This window comes from Gallinula chloropus (assembly GCF_964237585.1).
Source record: "Gallinula chloropus genome assembly, chromosome: 21".
Taxonomy (NCBI): Eukaryota; Metazoa; Chordata; class Aves; order Gruiformes; family Rallidae; genus Gallinula; species Gallinula chloropus.
This window is the reverse complement of record NC_140106.1, coordinates 3,168,009-3,189,493: the sequence shown is the minus strand read 5'-3', so window position 1 is coordinate 3,189,493 and position 21,485 is coordinate 3,168,009. Positions and strand designations below refer to the sequence as shown.

At 48.6% G+C, this 21,485-nt stretch overlaps 1 protein-coding gene across 1 annotated transcript; it reads left to right on the top strand.

Moving 5' to 3' along the window:
* Positions 1 to 6,832: 6,832 nt before the first annotated feature.
* On the top strand, positions 6,833 to 19,321 carry LOC311199742 (tubulin polyglutamylase TTLL13-like; the record flags this gene model as incomplete). Its single annotated transcript, XM_084273876.1, has 11 exons — positions 6,833 to 6,889; positions 13,924 to 14,009; positions 14,920 to 14,960; positions 15,220 to 15,338; positions 15,719 to 15,849; positions 16,446 to 16,602; positions 16,879 to 17,025; positions 17,203 to 17,288; positions 17,430 to 17,655; positions 18,118 to 18,302; positions 19,027 to 19,321. 11 exons carry the CDS (start codon positions 6,833 to 6,835, stop codon positions 19,319 to 19,321), a joined length of 1,530 nt encoding a protein of 509 aa, XP_084130002.1.
* Between the last annotated feature and the right edge of the window lie 2,164 nt (positions 19,322 to 21,485).

Here is a 21,485-nt window from a genome sequence, read left to right as displayed (position 1 = left end):
GATTTTTCTCCCTCATTTTCTCCACCTAAATTTTTTCCTCCATTGTAAAATGCGTTGAGATCTCCCGAAGAGAGGGGGGTCTCTGTTCACCAATATTGCAAACAGAAAAATTTTACCTGATGCTGTAATATCAAACTTGAAAGAATTCGCATTGTAGACAGCCTCCAAAGCCATTTTAATAATAGTGTTTTTTCTAGATTATGTAGAATTAAGATTTTGGGAGTACAAGGGAGTGCAAGTACCTCAAACAGTGGTATTTCTAAGTATTTTGTCTGTACAATTGCTTAACCTTCATTATTCATCTATATTTAGAAATGTTTAATGAATGTACTTGATGTCTGTATTGTATTTGTTTGTCAAAGGCTATAAGGTAAGTAGTCCAATTTGTGCATGACTCTTGGTGTTTTCTCTTTTTAACAGTATTTTTGTTCATTCTGCGCTTATTATCTATGAATATCTAAAAATATCTCTCTCTGTAATGAAGAATTGTTTATTTCCTTTTGTTGTTTATTATTTGGCAGTTCAATTTAGAGGTACTACTCTGTAGATTGGCACATCTCTTTTTCTCTTCTACTCATTAGCAGGGAGTCTTTAATCTCTTCTTTCTCTGCTTTTCTTAATAATCACAATATCTCACTTTCCCAGTGGGACTCAGCGTAAGATTGAGTAGAAAATTAGACTCACATCAGGCAGACTGGGCTTATAATAATGCTGAAGAAGTAATATAACATAAAAAATGAGAGATTTCTTCCCTACATATAGTTTTAATTATTGTAGCTTTGGAGTCTAATTAAAAAAAATACACTAATGAATTGACGGAGGTTGAAAAATCTGCTTTATCTTTTAAAATAGAAGTATTCCATTCCAAACATGCATTAAATAATCTGCTGTGTTTAGGAATAATAAGAATATTGAATAATAGTACATGAGATTCCTTATTAATTTGGATTTTTAAATTTCTCTTTTATTTTTGTATTCTTATTTAGGCCATATTGGCAAAATAGGAAAAATATTATGGTTTTGTAGTTATGTGATCACTAAACTGATCACCAAAGGAATGTTATTGGAGACACTGAAGAATTTTTTTTTTCTCGGTACTTTTATTATCTTGGATTTATTGGGTTAGTGAATATAAGTAAAAATCTACAATCCCATATTAAATACTTTATCTGAAGTGCAGTCAAATGAGCTTGACTGTCCCTGCATGCTAGTCAGTCCCCTTAACCACCATGTCATTCCTACTGTTGCTCTGGACCTAATCTTGCTAGCAAATATGTGGGGGTTTTTCATATGCTGGCTGGCTCAGTGTAATACCTAAAGAAGACATGTTTAGACTTAAATCCACTTCTGAGATTAGAAAAAAAAAGGACTGTGTTTGGATAAGTCCTTTCACTTCTTGATTACTTTGTAATCAAGAATAGACATCTTAACAGAATGAGATCCATATTTAACATGTGTAGATTTAAAGCTCACAAGTATTGGTGGCTTGAAAAGATAATAGTTTAACATTGAAGTGTGTGCTGGCCTAGTTCTCCACTGTTAGATATTTGCAGTATTAAGTATTGGGAAAAACGACAGGACTGGGTGATCTCTATCTTTGAAATAGAGATAATTCTGATTATACTCATGTTACTCTGACAGAATTCTGGCCTCATTAAGAATAACAATGAAATTCTTTTGGTTTTCTTTGCTAGAAAGGTGCTACACAATTGCTGCCTTTGCTGTCTGGTGAACTTTTGAACAGTTTTGCTATTTCTTTTTTTTGAGAGCAAGGATGAAAGCTATCTGACTTCTTGTCTGCAATCCCTCCCCAGTAGGTTTTGAACTAGCTATTCAGCTTCATCTAAATTTGAAGGAAGGTATGAATCTTGAAATTGTATGTTTTATGGAAAGCCAAAGCTGGGCAGAAGAGAGAAAACTGAATGTTTGTTCTCCCTGTTGTCTGAGGGAAAAGCAGGAACAACTCAGCTGTTAAATACTCTGGTTGCAGGCAGCAGGTCAGTCAGCATGAAGATAACTTTCTACTGATGACATCTGTTATCTATTGGCCAATAGAAAAGTCACCAGGGTGCTTAGAAAGATGATGTGAAGCACAGTGGGGTAGGGCAAAACAGGAGATGACTTTATGGCAGTGTAGATAGGGGGAAGAGGAGATCAGACATCTGTCAGAAAGCCTGCCTCACCTGTCTTTCTGAGCTCAGAGGTTCTCTGCAAACTCTAATCATCATAGTATTATAACAATAAAAATAGACGCAAAATAATGTCAAACTTCTTGATAGTACAGATGAAAAATATTATTCTGTGAACGGGTCTTGGTTTTTGAAAGAGGAATTCAGATTAAACGGTTTCCATTTTCGACTAAGGAACAAAAAATAAGGACTTTAGCTTCAAGAGAGTTTATTTTGAAATGACTGCTGTGTTTTGGGGATGGGGCTGTGAGAAGTTGTACAGGGGTAGAGTAACGCATTCTGAATGTCAGACTGCTGCATAATTCAGACCCCTCTTTTAAAAAGTTGTTAATGGAGCTCTCCACATCTTTCTGCTGCAAGATTTGTGATACTTTCCTATCAAGCACTATTTATTTTACTTTTTTTGTGGGTTTTTCTTTAAAGACATAAAAGGGATGTCTACATAAAAAAATAAGCAGAAATAAGTTTGTAATTACCATTTATTGAAATCTAGGTAGGATAGATGATTACGAGTTTTTTCCTATGTGATAGTATAATGTCTCTCTGGCCTCTGAGGTTGTGTAGTCTGTTCTTGGGATTCTGGTTCCCAAGCAAATGCCAGAAGCATACCAAATCGTTAGAAGGACCCATTGTTTTTGTCCTCTCTAACTTTCAAAACTGGATATACATTTCTGTGCTTTCTGTGTGATACCAAAACACTTGCCTAGATTTATTTCAAATTTAACTTATTAGCATCTTTAGTAAAATGTCCTTTGTGTCATGTTCCCAGGAAAAGTTTTTTGGTGCATTGTTATTTTCCTGACTAAACTAGAGTTGACTGAGATTTGAAGTAGCAGGATGGTTGTGTCTTGGAAATGAAAGGGGGAGCAAAGGATTGTGATGAAAAAGTAGTGGATAAAAAAGGATTGTGATAAAAAAAGAACACACAAAATAGCACAGTAAGATACGGACACAGAATTTGTTTAGGTAAGTCACAGATGTGGTTCTGATATAACCTTGTATGCCAAGTGATGTAAATTTTCTTTTCTCTAAACCTGACAATTTTAGTCTAATACTTTAGTATTTCAGATTTTCTGTTTCCCATCCTACTGTAAACTGGAAAGTAGTAAGTATTACTGTGGTAAAGTTAACTGGAACTGCCTGTGAGAAATGGCAGACTTGTGTCGGTGACTGCAGTTGATGTAGCAGGAAGGAAGTTTGTAATTCATACATATGGAGGTGAACAAAGAACTACATCAGGTTGGAAGTGAACTGGGGCAGATTAATTAGGTCCCTGAGCAGCCAGTCAGGGACTCCTGAGCTCTCTGGTGTGCTTATGCTCTCACAGTGTCTTCAGAGTCTGGAGTTTGCAGATGCGCTAAGCAGTGGCCCAACTCTGCTCCCATTACTCTACGTGATAAAACTTCCAGTTGAAGCAAAGTTAGGCCACCACTGAGTGTATCTGAAAATCCATCCAAATAGTTCATCAGTGATTACCGTGGAATGTGAATAATGAAAAATACTTGCTGCTATGGGTATAAAACATATTCCTCAAGACATTTCTAGCTGTTGTTCTCCACAAGTTCAGCATATAAATATACTTATTTTAATACAACAGTCTTGTCTAGTACTTTAAATTCAACACAGTAAAATGTGATATATATTGTTCTGTCTGCATTTTCTAGTGAAAGTGCATGCACATCATAGATAAAAAATAAAATATTAATTATTTTTAAATACATGCGATTTTCCACCTGGGAACAGAAAGGCAGAAAAATGCTAGTCATGTAGCTTAATGCACTAATAGAAAGGCACTCCGGTACCGCACTGACAGTGGAGGTATAAAAGCCTGATTAGAATATTTATAGCTGGTGGCTTGTAAGCAATCCAGACACAGGAATATGTCTTTAGATTTTTGTAATGTATTGCATACATTTACAGTACTGCATAAACGGTTATTGCTTAGAATATATTCCTTAAAATATGATGATACTTGTTAATTTAGAATATATAGCTATGGATTAATTGTTATAAACTTCTTTTCTGCTGCCCACCCGGCTGCATAACTGGCTCCATGGCTATCTATTATTAAAGATATGAGAGAGGAACATTTTAGTTTTCTTACAAAACCACAGCTGCCCTAGTAGAAATATATCCTTATTTATATCCTCTGAATTGTAACCTAGTGTTAGAAGAATGTTTATTCCCATGCATTATTCTATGCTGCTGCATAGAATAATGTGATGATAATGATGGTATACCTGGAAATGTAACAGCAATCTTTCAATACATCTGCTTGTATAGCAAGACATTGTCATTTAATTTCAAGCAGCTGTGCCTGCTAGTGTTCACTTCATTGTGGTTAAAGTTTGTTAGAGACAGTTCCACAGATTGGAGATCTGGGGCTTTCAAAGGTCACAGTTTCATGATTAAAGTTTGTCTTTTTAAAGGGTAAAACAGAACAGTTTCCAAGTCATTGTGATTTTGTATTACTTTTAGTGTAAATCCCAAAACCATCCAAATATTTGTGAGAAACAAGGGCAGAAAACTTGCCAGAAATGTAGTAGCAGCTAGGCATTCTTTGCAGAGATTTTTATTTTTTAAAATATTTAGAGTTGTGCCTGGCATCTAGTGACATTATGAAGATTGGTTCCCCTTTGTGTTGGGAAGCAGTCAGTCAGGGAACAATCCAGTAAGGAAAATCAGATAACGATGTCTGTGGGACAGAATCCTGAGACTCTGGCACCAGAAGAACCTCATGCTTCTATTCTTTTCTGGTTTTGGAAGCGCTGAACACTAATAGAAAGTGTAATTAGATGTGTTAAGCAACTTATTAGGCATTGTTACATTCTGGGTGAAAATGTGATGGACTGCCTGAGGTCCATCACCATTCTGATTTTACCAGAATAGCTTAAAACAATGTCATTTCCATGTGAATTGTCATGCTGTGTCCTGCAACATCCAACAGGCGTGATTCTTTGTAAGAGTGAATAGCTTCTGGTTTGTAATCCCATCTCAGCTCTGTTGATTCAGACCAGTGAACATCTTATCATGACTAGTGAGTGGTATTCAAAGCTGTCAGTAGGCCTGGTAATAAGGAGTTTGTTTTCTACTTGTAGCCTTGAAGAAATTGATCCTTTGAAAAATATGCTGCTCATTATCCTAATAGGTTAAGGGACAAGGCAGTTTTGCTGCCACCTTAATCAGTAAAGTCTATTTTGGGATTTGGTTGGAGGTATTTAAGAGATTACCAACAGCTAATAGTTTATTGAGCAAGGGATATATCACAGTATGTATAAATAAAGTTGGCATTTTTCCCTTTTAGAAGAATGCTGTAACATTATCAAGATTAAAAAAATCTAATAAATATTAAAAATAGGGATGAACTCAGTGCAGACAAGACAATATGTCACACCTTTAGGCCTTGTCCACATACAAAATCTGCAGTCATTTAATTGAACTCTCATTTAAATAAATCAATTTAGTTAGAATCCTGAAGCCCTCATAAAGCTACTCCTAAATTGTTTTACAAAAAGCTTATATTGATTTACCTTAAGTAGATTTCGTACGGACTTAAACTAAATCGCAAGGAACTTCTTGCAGGCCAGTTTAAAAGTGTTCCCACAGTTTTCTACTATTTAATTAAATGGAACTGCAAAATACTTTGAGTGAGGTTATGTTTAGGCTTGCTGAAGCGAACTGCCAAATCCTGTGTACATTTACTTTCTTTTGGCTTTTACCATCAAAGATTTCTTTTTGTCTTTGCAATTTGAACATTGTTGTCTGACTTTCTGAACCTGAAAACTTTCTAATGTTTAACCCTTTTGCTACTAATCTGCAAGTGTTTTGGTATATGCAAGTCATAGAAACAATAATTTGCAGCGCTTGTTAAAAAAATCCCTCTGACAACATAAGTGGTTCTCAGCGGTCAGACTAACACCTCAGGATCATAAAGCAAGGACTATCGTTAAATTCCATTACAGTTTGACTCTCAAACACACTAGTTAACCAAGAGAAACACACATGGGTAGTAGAGAAAATTGGCTACATACTTTAAAGCCACAGCATTTATACCTTAATCCACAGGAACAAAATTTCTTCCTTATTCATTCTTTATTGTTCAAGGTTATGTCAACTGAACTTGTACTGTCTTTCAGGACTTCCACAGAAATTAATGCTTCTGAATAGCTCCTATTTAGTTTCCTACCTTGGTAAGTAGTCACTCAGAATCCTTCTTTTATGGCTGTAATTTAGTGCAGTGGGTCACTTCATAAAGTCATCATGTCAGAGGCTGGCATGCAAGGCAATGTTGTGTGCTGGTTCTGCCATTGAAATGTGTTCTTTGTAGCTGGCTGACCCAGTTTACCCCCAGACAGACAAAGAAGTTGTCACTCAAGAGAATTTTGTATCCTGATTCAGTTTGCAGTATCAGATGTCCTGTTTGGGCATGAATTTTAGGTTTGAGGTTTATCTTTTAACATGAGTTCTAGGTGTCTTTGAAGAAATAGGGCTGTCAACTGTAAAATTTTCTGTGTAGAAAATGAGAGAAAAGAATATGCAAACTCTCTGAATTAAGAAGGTTTTTGTATGTTTTCTGACTGGATAGACCATTCACATCAGATCAACAACAATTACAACTTCATGTGAGTGAATTGGGTACAGCAATGACGTTTCAGAGGCTAGTGTTGGAGGCACTGGATGATATAATCATTACCTCTCAGGTAATAGTTCATTGTTGAAGTAATACTTTATTCTTAATTGGAAGTAAATAGCCACAGTTTGTTGAAATGTACTTGTAGAAATTACACTTGTGTAACAGAGAGCCCTCTAATGAGAATTCTGCATTTCACTGACTCTTCACAGAATCACAAACTCATTTAGGTTGCAAAAGACCTTTAAAATCATCAAGTCCAATGGTTAACCTAGCACTGACAAGTCCACCTCTGTACCATGTCCCTAAGCACAACCTCTACACATCTTTTAAGTACCTTCAGGGATGGCAACCCAGCCATTTCCCTGGGCAAGCCTGTTCCAATGCTTGACAACCCTTTTGGGGAATAATTTTTCCCAATATCCTATCTAAAGCTCCCTTGGACCAACTTTAGGCTGTTTCCTCATGTCCTATTCACTTTACGGAGTGAATAGAACCAGCTGGTTTTGAACACAAGGGGTTCAAGTTATAACTTTTATATCAAATAGGCACCTAGGCAATTAAATTGAAACAAAAAGAACTAAAAAAGGGATACAATGACAAGTTTCAAAATGCACTAACATGTTTATGCTGACCATAATTATATGACTGAATAAATAGTTAGAAATTAAAAAAACCCAAATGTTTAATTTTAAGTTCGTACATTAGTTTTGTTCTACAAGAAAAGGTGCAGGGTTACCTGTATTGGAAGTATTATAGTTAACTATCGATAACTAGAATGTCAACAGAAAATATTTTACCCATGCAACAAAGAATTGTTAAATTTACATCTATTCCTTTTCCTGTATGAGTATGTATTGGTAACCTTCCCACTCCCACCTTTCCTTTCCCACAGTAAATCATAGCCTTGCTATACCATTGCACTCAGTATCTTGCTAATTCTCTAAAACAATTGATTCACCAGAAATATGGAAGAAAGGTTTCAAATCATTCCTGCTTACATTTTATTTCTGAAAACTATACTCAAATACAGGTCCTATAGGTGGATGCTGTAGCCACCAGACCATGTAGCAGTTGGGTGTCTCCTGTCCAAATGACACACAGCACGGAATAAAAACCCCATCCACTTTACTGCACACACACACACTGAAACTCGAGTCGGGTAAGGAGAAGTAAAACCAGATTGTAAAGCACCTCCCACTACCCCTCCCTTCTTCCCATCCCAACTTTATTATCAATTTCTCTCCCTTCCTCCTCTCTTCAACCCTTCCCCTGCTGCACCCTGGGGTCCCACCCACGGCAGACAGTCCTTCACGAACGTCCCCAACGTGAGTCCTTCCCCACGGGGCTTCAGCTCTTCCCCAGCTGCCCCAGCGTGGGTCCCTGCTGTGGGTGCAGTCAGCAATCACACAGTGTCTCTCAGTCCCTCAGGCCCAGACTGCTCCAGCCTGGTCCCCCCACGGGGTCACAAGACCCCCAGCAAACCTGCTCCGTGGGTCTGTCTCTCCCATCTCTGTGTCTCTCTCTCCCCAGAGGCTGCAAGTGCTGCCAGGGGTTTGCTCCAACCTGGGTCACAGCAGCTCCTGTCTGTCTCCCCCTGATCCACCGTGGGGTCTCTCCAGGGGCTGCAGGTGGGGTCTGGGCCTTGTCCCTGGGCTGTGCGGGGACACCCGCTCCACCATGGGTTTCTCCAGGGGCTGCAGGGGCATCTTTCTGCTGGTACCTGGGGTGCCTCCTCCCCCCTTCCCTGCCTTTGATCCCTGCACAGCTCCTCACATCCTCTCACTCCCTTCTCTCGGGCAAAAAGCGGATGCAGGTTGTTTTCCTTCTTAAGTATTTTCTGCCAGAGGCTCAGCCTTGGGCAGCAGCAGGTCTGTCCTTGAGCCCACTGGTGTTGGCTCAAGGGGAAGCTTCTAGCAGATTCTCAGAGAAGCCACCCCGACAGCCCACCCCCCACTCCCCAAATCTTGCCATGCAAACCTGTAACACAACAAAGGACTGTAGAAGAATTCATTTTTGGCAGGGCTCCCTTGCTCCTACCCCCAGCAGCTGCTTCTTGGCATCTGCCAGAACCTTCTCCCTGTGCTGACCCTGCCCCACTGCCTGTGCCATGGTCCCACAGACCAGCTCTGCATGCACAGCATGGGAAGGGTGCATTCGAGGGGAGAAGGAAATTCCACCCCTGGTGATTCCTCAGTTCGCTGACAGCCCTCAGTTCACCCCGCTCCCATGAGGTACCTACTCTTGCAGCTTCCCCCAGCGCCTGAGCCCTGCCTCGCTCCAACTCCATCCCACATGGACTTGCAAAACCCCTGCCTGAGGGTCTGGGTGAGGGCAGAATCCAGGCAGAGCTGGGCTGACACAGCCCCTGACAAGGGCTAACAGTTGGACTTGATGATCGTGAAGGTCTTTTCCAATCTTGACCATTCTATGATCTGCATTGCCCTGATCAACAAGCTCAGGGGGGGAGGATGAGGGGTGGGGGGGAGCGAGCCCCGTCCTGTTGTCTCAGATTGACTCCTCATTCTGTCAGCTCTCATCAGGGTGCAGCTGGGAGACAGGTCAGTGAGCGCTGAACACCACTCACTTGCCATGGAATAGCTCTTGGACCACAGAACAGGTCCTGCAACTCACATGCCCTGTCCAGGAAAAAGACAAAAAGGCTGATGAGTGTTTTAGGGATAGGAAAAGTGAAAGCATTGGAGAAAAATAGACGTTCTCCATTTTTTTATTCCCCTTCCTCAAAATATCTGCTAACAGCTCTTGGCTAGAGAAGATCCCAGGAAATTCCAGAACAAGGAATCCCCCAGGGACTTGTTCCCAGGGATTATCCTTGGCAAGAACATAGCATCATCCCCTGTCTCTGTGCCCTGGACAGCCATCTTACAGACTCTCAGCATGCTCCTTGCCCCAAGAATGACAGATGCTGGTGTACACAAACAGCCTAGAAACACACTTCCAGAGAAACAGCTCCCAGAGAAAGCTGGGCCTGAGTTATCCTCCCTTTTGAGGGGACCAAGTCATGCCCACGGAAGACTTGGTGCTGTGGTGGTTTGGCCCTGGCTAGAGGCCAAATGCCCACCAAAGCCGCTCGCTCACTCCCCCTTTCAGCTGAAAAGGGGAGAAAATATATATTGAAGGCTCAGAACTTGAGATAAGGACAGAGGGATCACTCTCTAGTTAGTGCAATGGGCAAAGCAGACTTAGCAAAGAATTAAGGGAAGTGATTTATTACTACTGCAGCTAATACACCCAGTGAACCGGAGTCGGAATAAAAATGCGAAGCGGCCAGGTCTTAAAGGACCTTCCCCCACACCCCTCCCCTTCTCAGCAGACTTAAACTTCATTCAGGACTTTACTCCCTTCTTCCCCCCCGTCGTGGTTTTACCCCGTCTGAGAGCCGAGATCCACGCAGCTGCCTGCTCCTTAAAGGAGAAGAGCAGGGGAAGAGGGAAGGGGGAGGGGGAGAGGCAAGGGAAGCGAAAAGGGGCAAATAATCCCAAAACCAAGAAACTAAAAGGCCCGTGTGTTGGGATAAGGATAGTTTACTAAGATAACAGAAAGATACAACATAACAATGCTGACAGGACTTTAGAGCAAAAATATATGAAGCTGTTGATACCCAATGCAGTTTCTCACCGAACCCACAGCTCAGGCCGTGCCACCCAGAGCCGTCCCAGAACCCGACCGTCCCTCAAGAACCGCGCGTCCCGGAGCCGCCCCTCCTCCTCCTCCCATCAGCCCCCTTTATACTGAGCATGACGTAATTGGCATGGAATACTCTCTTTGGCCAGTTTGGGTCACCTGTCCTGGCTTCGCCCCTCCTTTCTCATGAACAGAGAAATATGAAGAGCTGAGAAAGTCCTTGACTGTCTGACAGCAACTAGAAACACCAGGGTGTTACCAGCACTGCTTTCATTTTAACTCTCAAACACAGCATTCCATCCGCTGCTCCAGATGAAGTTACCTCCATCCTGACCAAAACCAGGACACCCCCCAACACGGTGTGGGGAGGGGCAGGGAACGGGCAGTGGGGTTCCGGTGGATCCTCACAAGCTGCTTTCCTTCCCCAGATCTTGACACGTCTCCTTCCCCCCCACCCCTCGCCTCTTCACACACTTGACTTTAATGATAAATTCACTCCCTTCTTCCCCCCATGGCAGCACAGGGAGGGGCAGGGAATGGGGAATGGGGGTTTTCAGTCCATTCCTCCCCAGTTGTCTCCCGTCTCAGCTGTGGGAGGGCATTCCACACTCACCAGGGTCTTCCCCACGAGCTGCAGGGGAAACTCTCCTTCTTCATTCTTCCCCCCACTCTCCTTTGGGCCTGGCCTGGGTGGCTGTGCAGCTTGTTACATCTTCTCACTCCCTTCTCCAGTGGCAAAGTGCCTCTGGCAGCAGTTTGGTGTTTTTCTCCTCGATGTGACTCACAGTGGCGCTGTGACCATCTCCGACTGGCTCGGCCCTGGTGAGCGGCAACTTTGGCCTCAAACTGGCTGATGTTTATAGTCTGGAGCTGGCAGAAAGCTGAAACTGCTGCTTTCAAAAGCCATCTCAGCAGCACAGCTACACAGAACTGCAACAGTGCTCAGAGCAGCCCAGGCATCAGGATCTGGAAGTCCTGGCAGCCACATTGTTCTGAGACCAGCAGGAACCTCAGGCAAGGCTCCTGCAGCAGCTCCCGGTGCTGTCCAGCCACCCCCACAGCCCAGCAAGTACAGCTTTTGTCAGCTGACAGCCACAACGCGTCCCCTTGGGAAGCAGCTCCTGAAACCCTCAGCCTCTGTGGAGAGCTGCAGGAGTGTGGGGAAAAGGCAGCTCAGCTCCAAGCTGACAGCCACGGTGCAGCAGCCATGTGTTTGCTGCTTGCCTAAACCTTCTCTCTGACTGCTCCTTCTCCTGTCTGTCAGTGGGGGTCCCCCAGCGCATCCCTACCGTTGCCTGACCCTGCTCCCAGCCATGGAGCAGCTCCCAAGGGCAGCGGTGGGGAGTCCCTGTCAGGCCTCGTGCTTTTTTGGACATGGCAATGTCCTGTCTTCTTTTTGAACTGAACAAGTTCCTCTTTCCCAACTCTTTCCATATTGTTTCACTTGATGTGCAGCTTTCTGCTCCTTACCTGTCAGCTCACAGCTTCCAAGACGACAGGAGGTGGGGGGTTCCTGCATCCTTTTCTGGTGTCTGCTCTGTAGTGCTGGCTCCCCATCTCCCTCAGTTGCCAAATGCAAGGTGAAAGGCTTCTTCTGATTAAAATTGCTTGTCTTATTTCAGAAACCGTCCCCATAAGGCTTCACAGTGAAACTTCGCATATGCCGTCTGTGCATGAGCAGAGGCCTGTGCCTCTGAAAGAACTTTTAGGAGACTGTCATGTGTCCCATTATTGTTTGTATTATTGTTGTTATTATTATAATATTATTATCCCTCTCTGTGTGTGTGTGTGCGTGTCCCACAAACTGTTTGTGTCTCAACTCACGAGTTGGCCCAGCGCCTGTGGGTGAGCATGGGAGGGTTGGGAAAGGGGAAACTGTGATCTAACCCCCTAAATTTCACAGGGCTCAGATTATTTGGGGGCTTTGTGGGTTGGGTTTTTTTAGAAAAAGGATCATTGTCACAGCTGGGGTGGCTGGAACATGCTGGTGTGTGACTGTGCCTGTTCTTTTAAGCTTGAATTGACCAGAGCCCTCTCTTAGGGACAGAGCCACCAGGACTCCTGGGTCCCAGTCGTGGTGGTGCCCCAAGCCCAAGGGCTCCTTGGGTTGTGCTCGTTCCCCTCAAAGCAGGGGCTGTGCAGGGCCTGCAGTTCCCCAGGTCTGAGTAACGTTATGATTCAAAAACTCTCTTGCACTTTTTGAACCCCATCTCCAAAACTGAAAGCACACAGCATCTGGTCCCACGCAGAATGTGCCGGGATGGAAAGCTCTTGGTGGGCCACCCCTTCCCTAAACCTGGGGTTTCTTTTCAAGAAGCCTGCATCAGCCTCGGCAGCCTCCTGTCTCCACAGGCACCTGGCTGCAGCTTCAGGAGCCTGGTCCCACACCGCCAGCTGCACCTCGCAGCGGGACAGACGGACAACCGATCCCAGCTCCTCTGAGAGCCTGAGCATCTGCAGCAGCCATCGTCATCATCCTGAAACGCTGCTTGGCAGCCGCAGAGCACCAGGGGTGGACCTGCTCCCACCAGATCGGGAACCCTGGTACCCTCTGATGCCCCTTTTCTTGGCTTTGCAGAGATCGTGGCTGCCTGGGAGGCCGTTTCTGTAACTGGACACGTAATTGCCCTGTAATCTTGGGGCAGCTGGAGCTGGACAGGGTGGGCTGGTACGTGCGAGCTCAGGGGATGGAGGTTTTTTGCAGCTCTGAACAGCCCCCGCTTCCTCCCACAGCTATGGAGATTTGCAGGTCTACAGACACAAGAGGAAAACCACAACGTTCATCTGCAAGCCTCCCAGTGGCTGCCAGGGAAAAGGCATCTTCATAACATGTAACCCAAAGGAGATCAAACACGACAAGCGTAAGATCTGTCAGCAGCACATCTCTAAGGTAACGGGGACGATCTCAAACTAGAGCTGGGGGTGTGCAACCTCGCAGCTCCTCCAGCATCCCACATCCTCCTTGTGTCCTCTCCCTGCACCTTCCTGGACCTGCCAGGGGCACAGAGGTGGCCGCAGCTCAGCAAAGGCCTGGCGAAAGCTTGCCTTTCTCCTCGCTGCTGAGGTGCCGGGGAGCGGCACAAGCAGTGAGACAGAGCAGGCAGCCTCGTGCAGGGCTGAGAGTCATGGGGTGATAAATTGTGAGAGAAGGAAGCAGCCAGCCTTGAAAAGAAGAACTAACAAGCTGTGCTAAGAAGATATTTATCCTTTTATTATTTATTATTTATGTTTACATAACAATAGTCATGTAAGCCTTGTTGTTTGTGTTTAACCAATGAGCAGTTCTCAAATACAGAATGTTATAGGAAGCACCAATCAAGCTCAAGCAGACATAGCTTGCAAAGAGTATATATGCCTCCAATTGCAAACAATAAATTGACATTTGATTGCATGAAGCTGTGTCCCATCCCTCAATCACGGCTCATAGTAAATGAAAGCCTCTCACGTATCCTCTCTCAGGATGACACCTGCATGCATTTGACCAATTATGCCATCAACAGACGCAGTGAAAACTTTGTCTGGGATGACGTGAAGGGCAGCAAGAGGTACAGTCTTGTGGGGATGCTGCAGTGCCTGGGGCACGACCTGCAGGGAGGCTGCCTTTGGGAGCCCTGTTTGCCTGGGCCTTTCTCAGGGCTATTGTGGTATCACAGGGCAGCTCTTAGGTTCTTCTGTCCTGCACACAGGAAACTGTCCACCCTCTTTGCCTGGATGAGAGGAAACAACCTCAGAACGGCCAAGCTCTGGGAAGATATTGAAGATCTTGTTATCAAGACACTGATCTCAGCTCACCCCATTGTGAAGCACCAGTACCACAGTTGCTTTCCCCAGCACGTGACTGGCAGTGCCTGCTTTGAGATCCTGGGCTTCGACATTTTACTGGACAGAACGTTGAAGCCATGGCTACTCAAGGTGAGGGAGGAATCTCCTGCTGGGCTGAAACAAGACCGGAAGCAGTGGAGAGCCGACAGCTGGCTGGTCTGGGGGGAGGCTGCGCAGCAAGGAGCACATCTCCAAGCCCTGGGCTTGTCACAGCCCTGTCCCCAGGGCCATGGCTCTCAGGCTGCCCAGCTGAGTGCCGGCTTTCAGCCTCAGAGACGGCCGTCCTCAGGAGATGTCCTGTCAGGAAAGCATGAGCCTTCCACAACTAGCCCTGCTGTGCTCCCCTTGGGTGAACCCCAGTCCCCATGGAACAGGCTGGAACAGCCAACAGTCCCATGGAGCAGATGGGGCAGCACCAGGGATGGGAAAAAGAGGTGCTCGCTCTTTCCCCTGAGCCGGGAATCCCATTGAGCCTGAGCGTGACACGGCCAAGGAGAGGCTGCTGCTCAGGGCCCCTCTGCCACATCACCTCATGGCTTGCTGAGCCACTCTTGGCTCTGAGGCAGAATTGCCCCTTAGCCCAGTGTCCAGGTCCCTGCTGAGCGGCTGCTCTCTTGTCTAATTCCATTCCAGTGTTCCCTCCATCAACCTGACCAGCTGCAAGTATGAGAGTGGTAAGCCCTGGGACCCTGAGGCATGTGGACTCAGGGGGCTGAGAGCTCCCGGAATACTGGCAGCCAAGGTCTGGGCTGTGTTTAGCTGCATAAAGCTTTTCGGTCACCTACTGAAGGTCTCTGCCGGTACTTTGCATCTGTAGTTGGAAGCACAGGCTGAAGTGTTTTGACCACCCCCATGTCCCTGGTTACACTGGGGGTTTAGCATTCCCGGGGCCCCTCTGCCTGGCCCCTTTGTCACCTGCTCTCTTTGGTCCAGTGCGGCGGGCAGCACAGTGCTGCGGGCTTAGAGAAGCGGGAGAAACCGAGGAGTGGACGGTGTGTTGGGCAGACACCTCAGTCTCTCTGGAGCACATGGTGAAAATGAAATGGTTTCAGGTAAGTACCCCCCTGTCAAGAGCTGCAGGAGGAGCTCAGTAAGGGGTGGGGGGGGAGGGAAGTAGAATACGCGGGGGACGTAATGGAACAGCGTGTCGCATCAGGAAACAGAAGCGTCCAAAGGATCACCCATGGCCCTTGTCTGCTTAGGTTCCAGAGGATGCACGCTCACGAGCCTTTGCTTCTGCTGCGCCACTGGTACGGTGCCATCAGTGACACTGCTGGAGAATAACCCCTCAGCAGGCGGTCAAGGCCACCGCTTTAAAGCCCAGCTTCCTATTCTACCCGCTGGTTTCCGTGTGCGCCGGCTTTCCTCAGCTCTGGGGGAGGATCCCTGCTGTCCCTTTGCTGACTCTCTTTTCCCTCTGCACCTCTTTCAGAAAATCAACCACTTCCCAGGCATGATGGAGATCTGCTGGAAGGACTTGTTAGCGCACAACCTGAACCGCATGCTCAAGCTCTTCCCCGAGGAGTACAAGATATTCCCCCGCACTTGGTGCCTGCCAGCTGAGTGAGTGATGGGCATTAAAGCAGCTGAGAGCAGGGATAGGAAATGAGGCAGCGGGAACCTCTCTGTGGTGGGCTGCGGGGCCTCTCTCAGACTTGGAATCCCTCCCTGTGACTGAGCGCTGTGTCGGCACACGTGTCTGGCTTCAGGCCGTGTGTCTTGCAGGCAGAGTGCAGAGGGGCTAAAGCTGGGGAGGGGCACCCACCCGGAATGCCAAAGGGCAGTGGGCGAGGGAGGAGTGTGAATCGGCTTTTGGCTGGAAGGTGTCTCTGCAGCTCGGAGCGAGGAGGAGAGGCGGCAGTGGCGGGGCGGCGTGGTAGGCTCTCGTCTCCCGGGGGCTGGGGCAGTGCCCATTGCTTGCCCAGGAAGGGCACGGGACAGGGGCACGAGGCCTGCTCCATGGACCCACCCACCTCCCGCTCAGCAGGATTTTCCCCCTTGCTGACCGAAAGCATCTTCGCTGAAAGAGCATCTCTTTGCAGGCCTCTGACTGTTCTTGGGGCTCTTTCCTGGGGGCAGGAAAACCTGTCCTCTGTTACGGGAGAGCTCTGGGGCTGGGAGGTTTTGCAGCTCTTAACAGTTCCCCCTTCCTTCCACAGCTATGGAGATTTCCAGGCTTACATACGCAAGTGGAAAATTGGAACGTTCATCTGCAAGCCTCAGAGTGGCTGCCAGGGAAAAGGCATCCTCATAACGAGAAACCCAAAGGAGATCAAACAGGACAAGCGCATGATCTGCCAGCAGTACATCTCTAAGGTAAGGGGGACGATCTCAAACTAGAGCTGGGGGTGTGCAACCTCGCAGCTCCTCCAGCATCCCACATCCTCCTTGAGTCCTCTGGACCTGCCAGGGGCACAGAGGTGGCCGCAGCTCAGCAAAGGCCTGGCGAAAGCTTGCCTTTCTCCTCGCTGCTGAGGGGCCGGGGAGCAGCGCAAGCAGTGAGACAGAGCAGCCAGCGTCGTGCAGGGCAGCCAGCAGCCGCCTCGCAGCCTTTGCTTTTCTCACGCTCCCTCTGCCTTTTATATCTCACAGCCTTTCCTCATTGATGGCTTCAAATTTGACTTTCGTGTTTATGTGCTGGTCACATCTTGTGACCCACTGAGGATTTTTATTTACAAGGAGGGTCTGGCCCGCTTTGCCACCGTGAAGTACATCAACCCCTGCAGCACCAGGAACCCAGTAGAAAAGGCAAGTCTGATGGCTTTCATGGCATGCAGCTTGCTTCTTTCCCATTCTTTGCACACTCTGTACCCCTGCCTCCTCCTCCCAGAAGGTGTTTCAGGGTGTCTGTGAGCTGTTTGTGTTGGTGCCGTGTGGCTCACTGTAAATGAAAGTCTCTCTCGTTTCCTCTCTCAGGATGACATCTGCATGCATTTAACCAATTATGCCATCAACAAATGCAGTGAAAACTTTGTCTGGGATGACGTGAAGGGCAGCAAGAGGTATGGTCTTGTGTGGATGATGCAATGCCTGGGGTACGACCTGCAGGAAGGCTGCCTTTGGGAGCCCTGTTTGCCAGGGCCTTTCTCAGGGCGATCGTGGTCTCACAGGGCAGCTCTTAGTGTCTTCTGTCCTGCACACAGGAAAATGTCCACCCTGTTTGCCTGGATGACAGAAAAGAACTTTGACACGGCCAAGCTCAGGGAAGATATTGAAGATCTTATTATCAAGACGCTGATCTCAGCTCAGCCCATTGTGAAGCACCAGTACCGCAGTTGCTTTCCTCAGCACGTGACTGGCAGTGCCTGCTTTCAGATCCTGGGCTTTGATGTTCTACCGGACAGAAATTTGAAGCCGTGGCTGCTCGAGGTGAGGGGGGAATCTCCTGCTGGGCTGAAGCAAGTCTGGAAGCAGTGGAAAGCAGATAGCTGGCTGGTCGAGGGGAGACTGTGCAACGAGGGGAGGTGGGCTGAACAGAGCTGACCTGCTTCAAAAGGGCCACCTGGGTCCCAAAACCAACAAGCTGTGAAGTCAAGTAGCCAGGCGAGCTGCTGTAGGCTAAGCAGGACTGGAGGGTGTCCCTGTCCGTTCCCTGGTCACCCTCTCCAAGAGCAGGGAGTGCCCTGAACCCAAGGCTGCCTTGACCTGTAATAGCATCCCGAATCCCGACAGCTGCTCCACACCCCCAGTCCTGCGGGCTGTGGGGTCTGAGCGGCCGGCCAACTTCATCAGAAAGTGTGCGGTAGGACTGGGTCTGGGGCTGGGGCTGGGGCTGGCTGCTGGCAGCGCTTGCTGGGAGCTGGGGTGTGAATTAGCTCCTTGTTTTGGCAGGTGAACCACTCTCCCAGCTTCACCACAGACTCTCGCCTGGACCGCAAGGTGAAGGACGCGCTTCTCCGCGATACCATCAGCCTGATAAACGTGCCTGCCTGTGACAGAAGGAAGGTGCTGCAGGAAGACAAGCAGCGCGTAAAGAAACGGCTCCTGCACAGCCATCAGACTCGCCGTGCATCCAGGTACCGCTCTTCCCCATCGTGCCTCAGGTCCCAGTGAGAAAAGATCTCCCCAAGGCTTCAAACGTAAGCTCCCGGAAGCTGTGACACTCTATGGCCTCGGAGGACAAATCTCCCAAACCTTTGGCATCCTGCAAGGAAGCGCCAGGGCTTGTCTCTGGGCACGAGGAGACTTGAGGCGCTGGGTGCTCTGGGACCTGTGCATCAAGGTCCATCCCCATCGAGCCCACTGCCCGGCCTTTTCCTGCTGCAGGGAGCAGGGGGTGGTGGGCAGGAACCCCTCCAGCTCCCATTTCAATTAGGACACCCAAGAGAATTCCAGGCTGGAGCTGCTGAGCATGTTAACTCCGTACTCAGCCTCTGCCCCTGCAGCCTCAGCTGCTCCAAGCTCCCCGCTGGCTGGCAAAGAAAGCTCCTGACAGCGTGCGGGGTAGCAGGAACGCCTCGAGTAGGGGCTTCTAAAGGAAATTCTCTGCTCCTTGGATTAGCTGGGGGAAAAGGCTGAGGGGCAGCATGGCATAAGCGTGGGCAGCAGGGGAGAGAGCTGGAAGTGCTTCCCCAGCCCACTCTGGGGGTAGGTGGAGCACAGATCACGTTGGTTCCCTGCACGCACGTAAAAGGGGCTACCAGATGGGGAAAGAAGCTTGCCAGGCCCTTGTCCCTCACCGTGGCAGCACCTGGAGCCTCCTGTCCCAACTCCCTGCCTGTGCTTTCTCCCGGTTTGCAGACGTCAGGAGCTGGAGAGCAACCAGGCTGCCTGGCTGGCGGAGGCAGAACAGTACGAGAACTCGCACCTGGGCGGTTTCCGGCGCATTTACCCGGCGTGTGGGACAGAGAAGTACGAGCCGTTCTTCAAGCAGAGCATCTCCCTCTTCCGGGAAACCGCCTCATCCAAAGCAAGGGAGGAGTGTGCCAGGTACGCTACCCTTGTGGAGAACCCACTCCTCACATGGCTGGCACAGAGACCACTGGCTTCTGAGCCCTTCTTGGGAGCAGCTCTGGTGCTCAACAGATGCACCTAAGCTGGTGAGCGCTGGAAGGGAAGGAATCTGCAGGAGTGCGTCCTCTGGAGAGGCAGACTCCCTATTCCACTGACTTCTGGGCCTGTGCTATGGCACAGGCATCCTCGACCCTTCTGGCGGCCATGGCCGAATTCAAGGGGGTTTCTCACAGCCAAGCGAGTCTCTTTTCCAAGTCCTCCTGGCCCATCTCCCTGCACCCTTCTCTTCGGGTCTGTTCAGTCCAGACTCGTAATCGCCTTTGGTTCTTACGGCTCCTCTTGACCTGGTGACTGAGACTCCTGCTCTCCAGCAGGAAGAAGCTGGAGGAAATTCGACTGAGAAAAGAAAAGCTGGAGGCTCTCACCATCAAGAAGAAAACGGAGAGGAAAGAGCACCTGCAAGGAGTGTCAGCTGGGGACAGATCCCAGATCCATGCAAAACCCACAGCTCCCACCATCCTCCTCACCAAGAGGCTCAGCATCGCAGGGAACAGGAAGGTACCTTGCTCTTGGCACTGGTGGTCATGAGGCCCTCAAAGGCAGTAAGGTGGATCAGGGCTGGGCTAGCCAGGGGTGTCTCCCAGGCAAGGGAGCTCCGAGGTTTGACTCCCCTTCCTGATGTCGGGAGAGCTGACAGCTTGTGCTGGGAGGCCCTTGCAAGCACCCGGCTGTCCCGTCCCAGGGCTGTTGGGACTCCCACCGGGATCTTGTCCCAGCTCCAGCCCCAAGTCTGTCATTCTCCTTAGGGCTGGGAGCAGCCTGTGGCTTGGTGTCTCTCGGGCATCACTAGGGCTTCAAGTTTGCTGGAACTCGGGTCTGTCTTTCCAAAGGTGCAGCCCATGCAGTACAACTCTATGCAGCCCCAGGACATTGTGGAAAAGGAGGAGAAGGAAAGAAGGGAGGCTCTTCTGCAGCGGGCGAATCTTATCCGCCGCTGTGGCATTGTGGATCAGCTCTCTCAGCTGCTCCCCACAGCCAAGGGACCAGCCGACACCCAGGAATTCAGCACCATTAAGCCCAAAGGCCAGGTAAGGGAAGGCCGACCCTGCGAGGCCGGCACAGGAGAGCCATTCGTGGGCGGGGCGTGAGCAATGACGCGCAGGCATCGAGCAGCCCTGGCGCGGCCCAGTTCAACGAGATCCCACGTGGTGTCTGGGTCCATGGGTTTTGTTCCAGTTCTGGGACGTTGGGGACTACAGGGAAGCCTGGGCAACCAAAGGCTCTTGGTGAATTCTGCGCTGCAAACAACGGCTCTCCCCACATGCCTTGCCTTCTGCCTTGCACCAGGATGCAACAGGGATGGGGATGAGCCCTCCACAGGCACCCTGAGGCAAAGGCAGTGCGTGTGCCCAAGCTCTGCCTAAACTCCAAGGGATCTTTTTCAGCAGCAAAGTTTTATCTGGGGCTGGGTCAGAGCCTTTCTTGCTGAGCCTGGCACTTCTCTCCGCAAAGCCTGCTCCGGCTCAACCAGTGCTGAGGGCAGACGGTGGCAGTCAGCACTGCTGCAGGCAGATGATGCAGGCAGCTGCTGTGCCCGCTCAGAGCATTTGAGTTGAGGGCGCTGAGTGTGGTTTGCACCCAGGGGAAGGCACAGGGCCAGGCTTTAGCGAGCACCTGTGGGCGACCAGAGACGACTTTTCCTTCCCACCTCATGTCAAGGCCTGTGGAACTGAGCTGCTGCTGCTTTCTCTCCTCCCAGATGGAGTTTCCGTGTGATGAACTCAAGGGTCACAACACTCACCAGGCGCTGACTCTCAGCCTGCCCTTGCTCCCACGAGCTCACATCCAGCCTTCAGCAAACCAGCGCATGCCCAAGCCCAGAGCCAACACTGAGCTGCCAGCCACACCGGGCTTGGATCCTGCTGCCACAGGCTCCCTCTACATCCAGGGACGTCAAATCCCCTGCCATGAGCGCAGCAAATTGCAGCAGGCGAGAGGCCAGAGGCTCCCTGGCTGGGGAATCAAGGCTGCAGACCGTGAGTACCACTTTCCCCGCCGCTGGCCCTGAGCAACCCCATCAAGGAGGTTCCAGGGGGTGAGCAGGAGAGCTGCTGGGTTCTGCTTGTCCTCCCAATGAATGACTGTGCTCTTGCAGGCGAAGACCACAGTGTGTCCTCACGCAAGGGCACCTGTCCGCCAGGAACCCCAGCCAGCACAGGGAAGTCCAACTCCCCAACTCCCGTTCA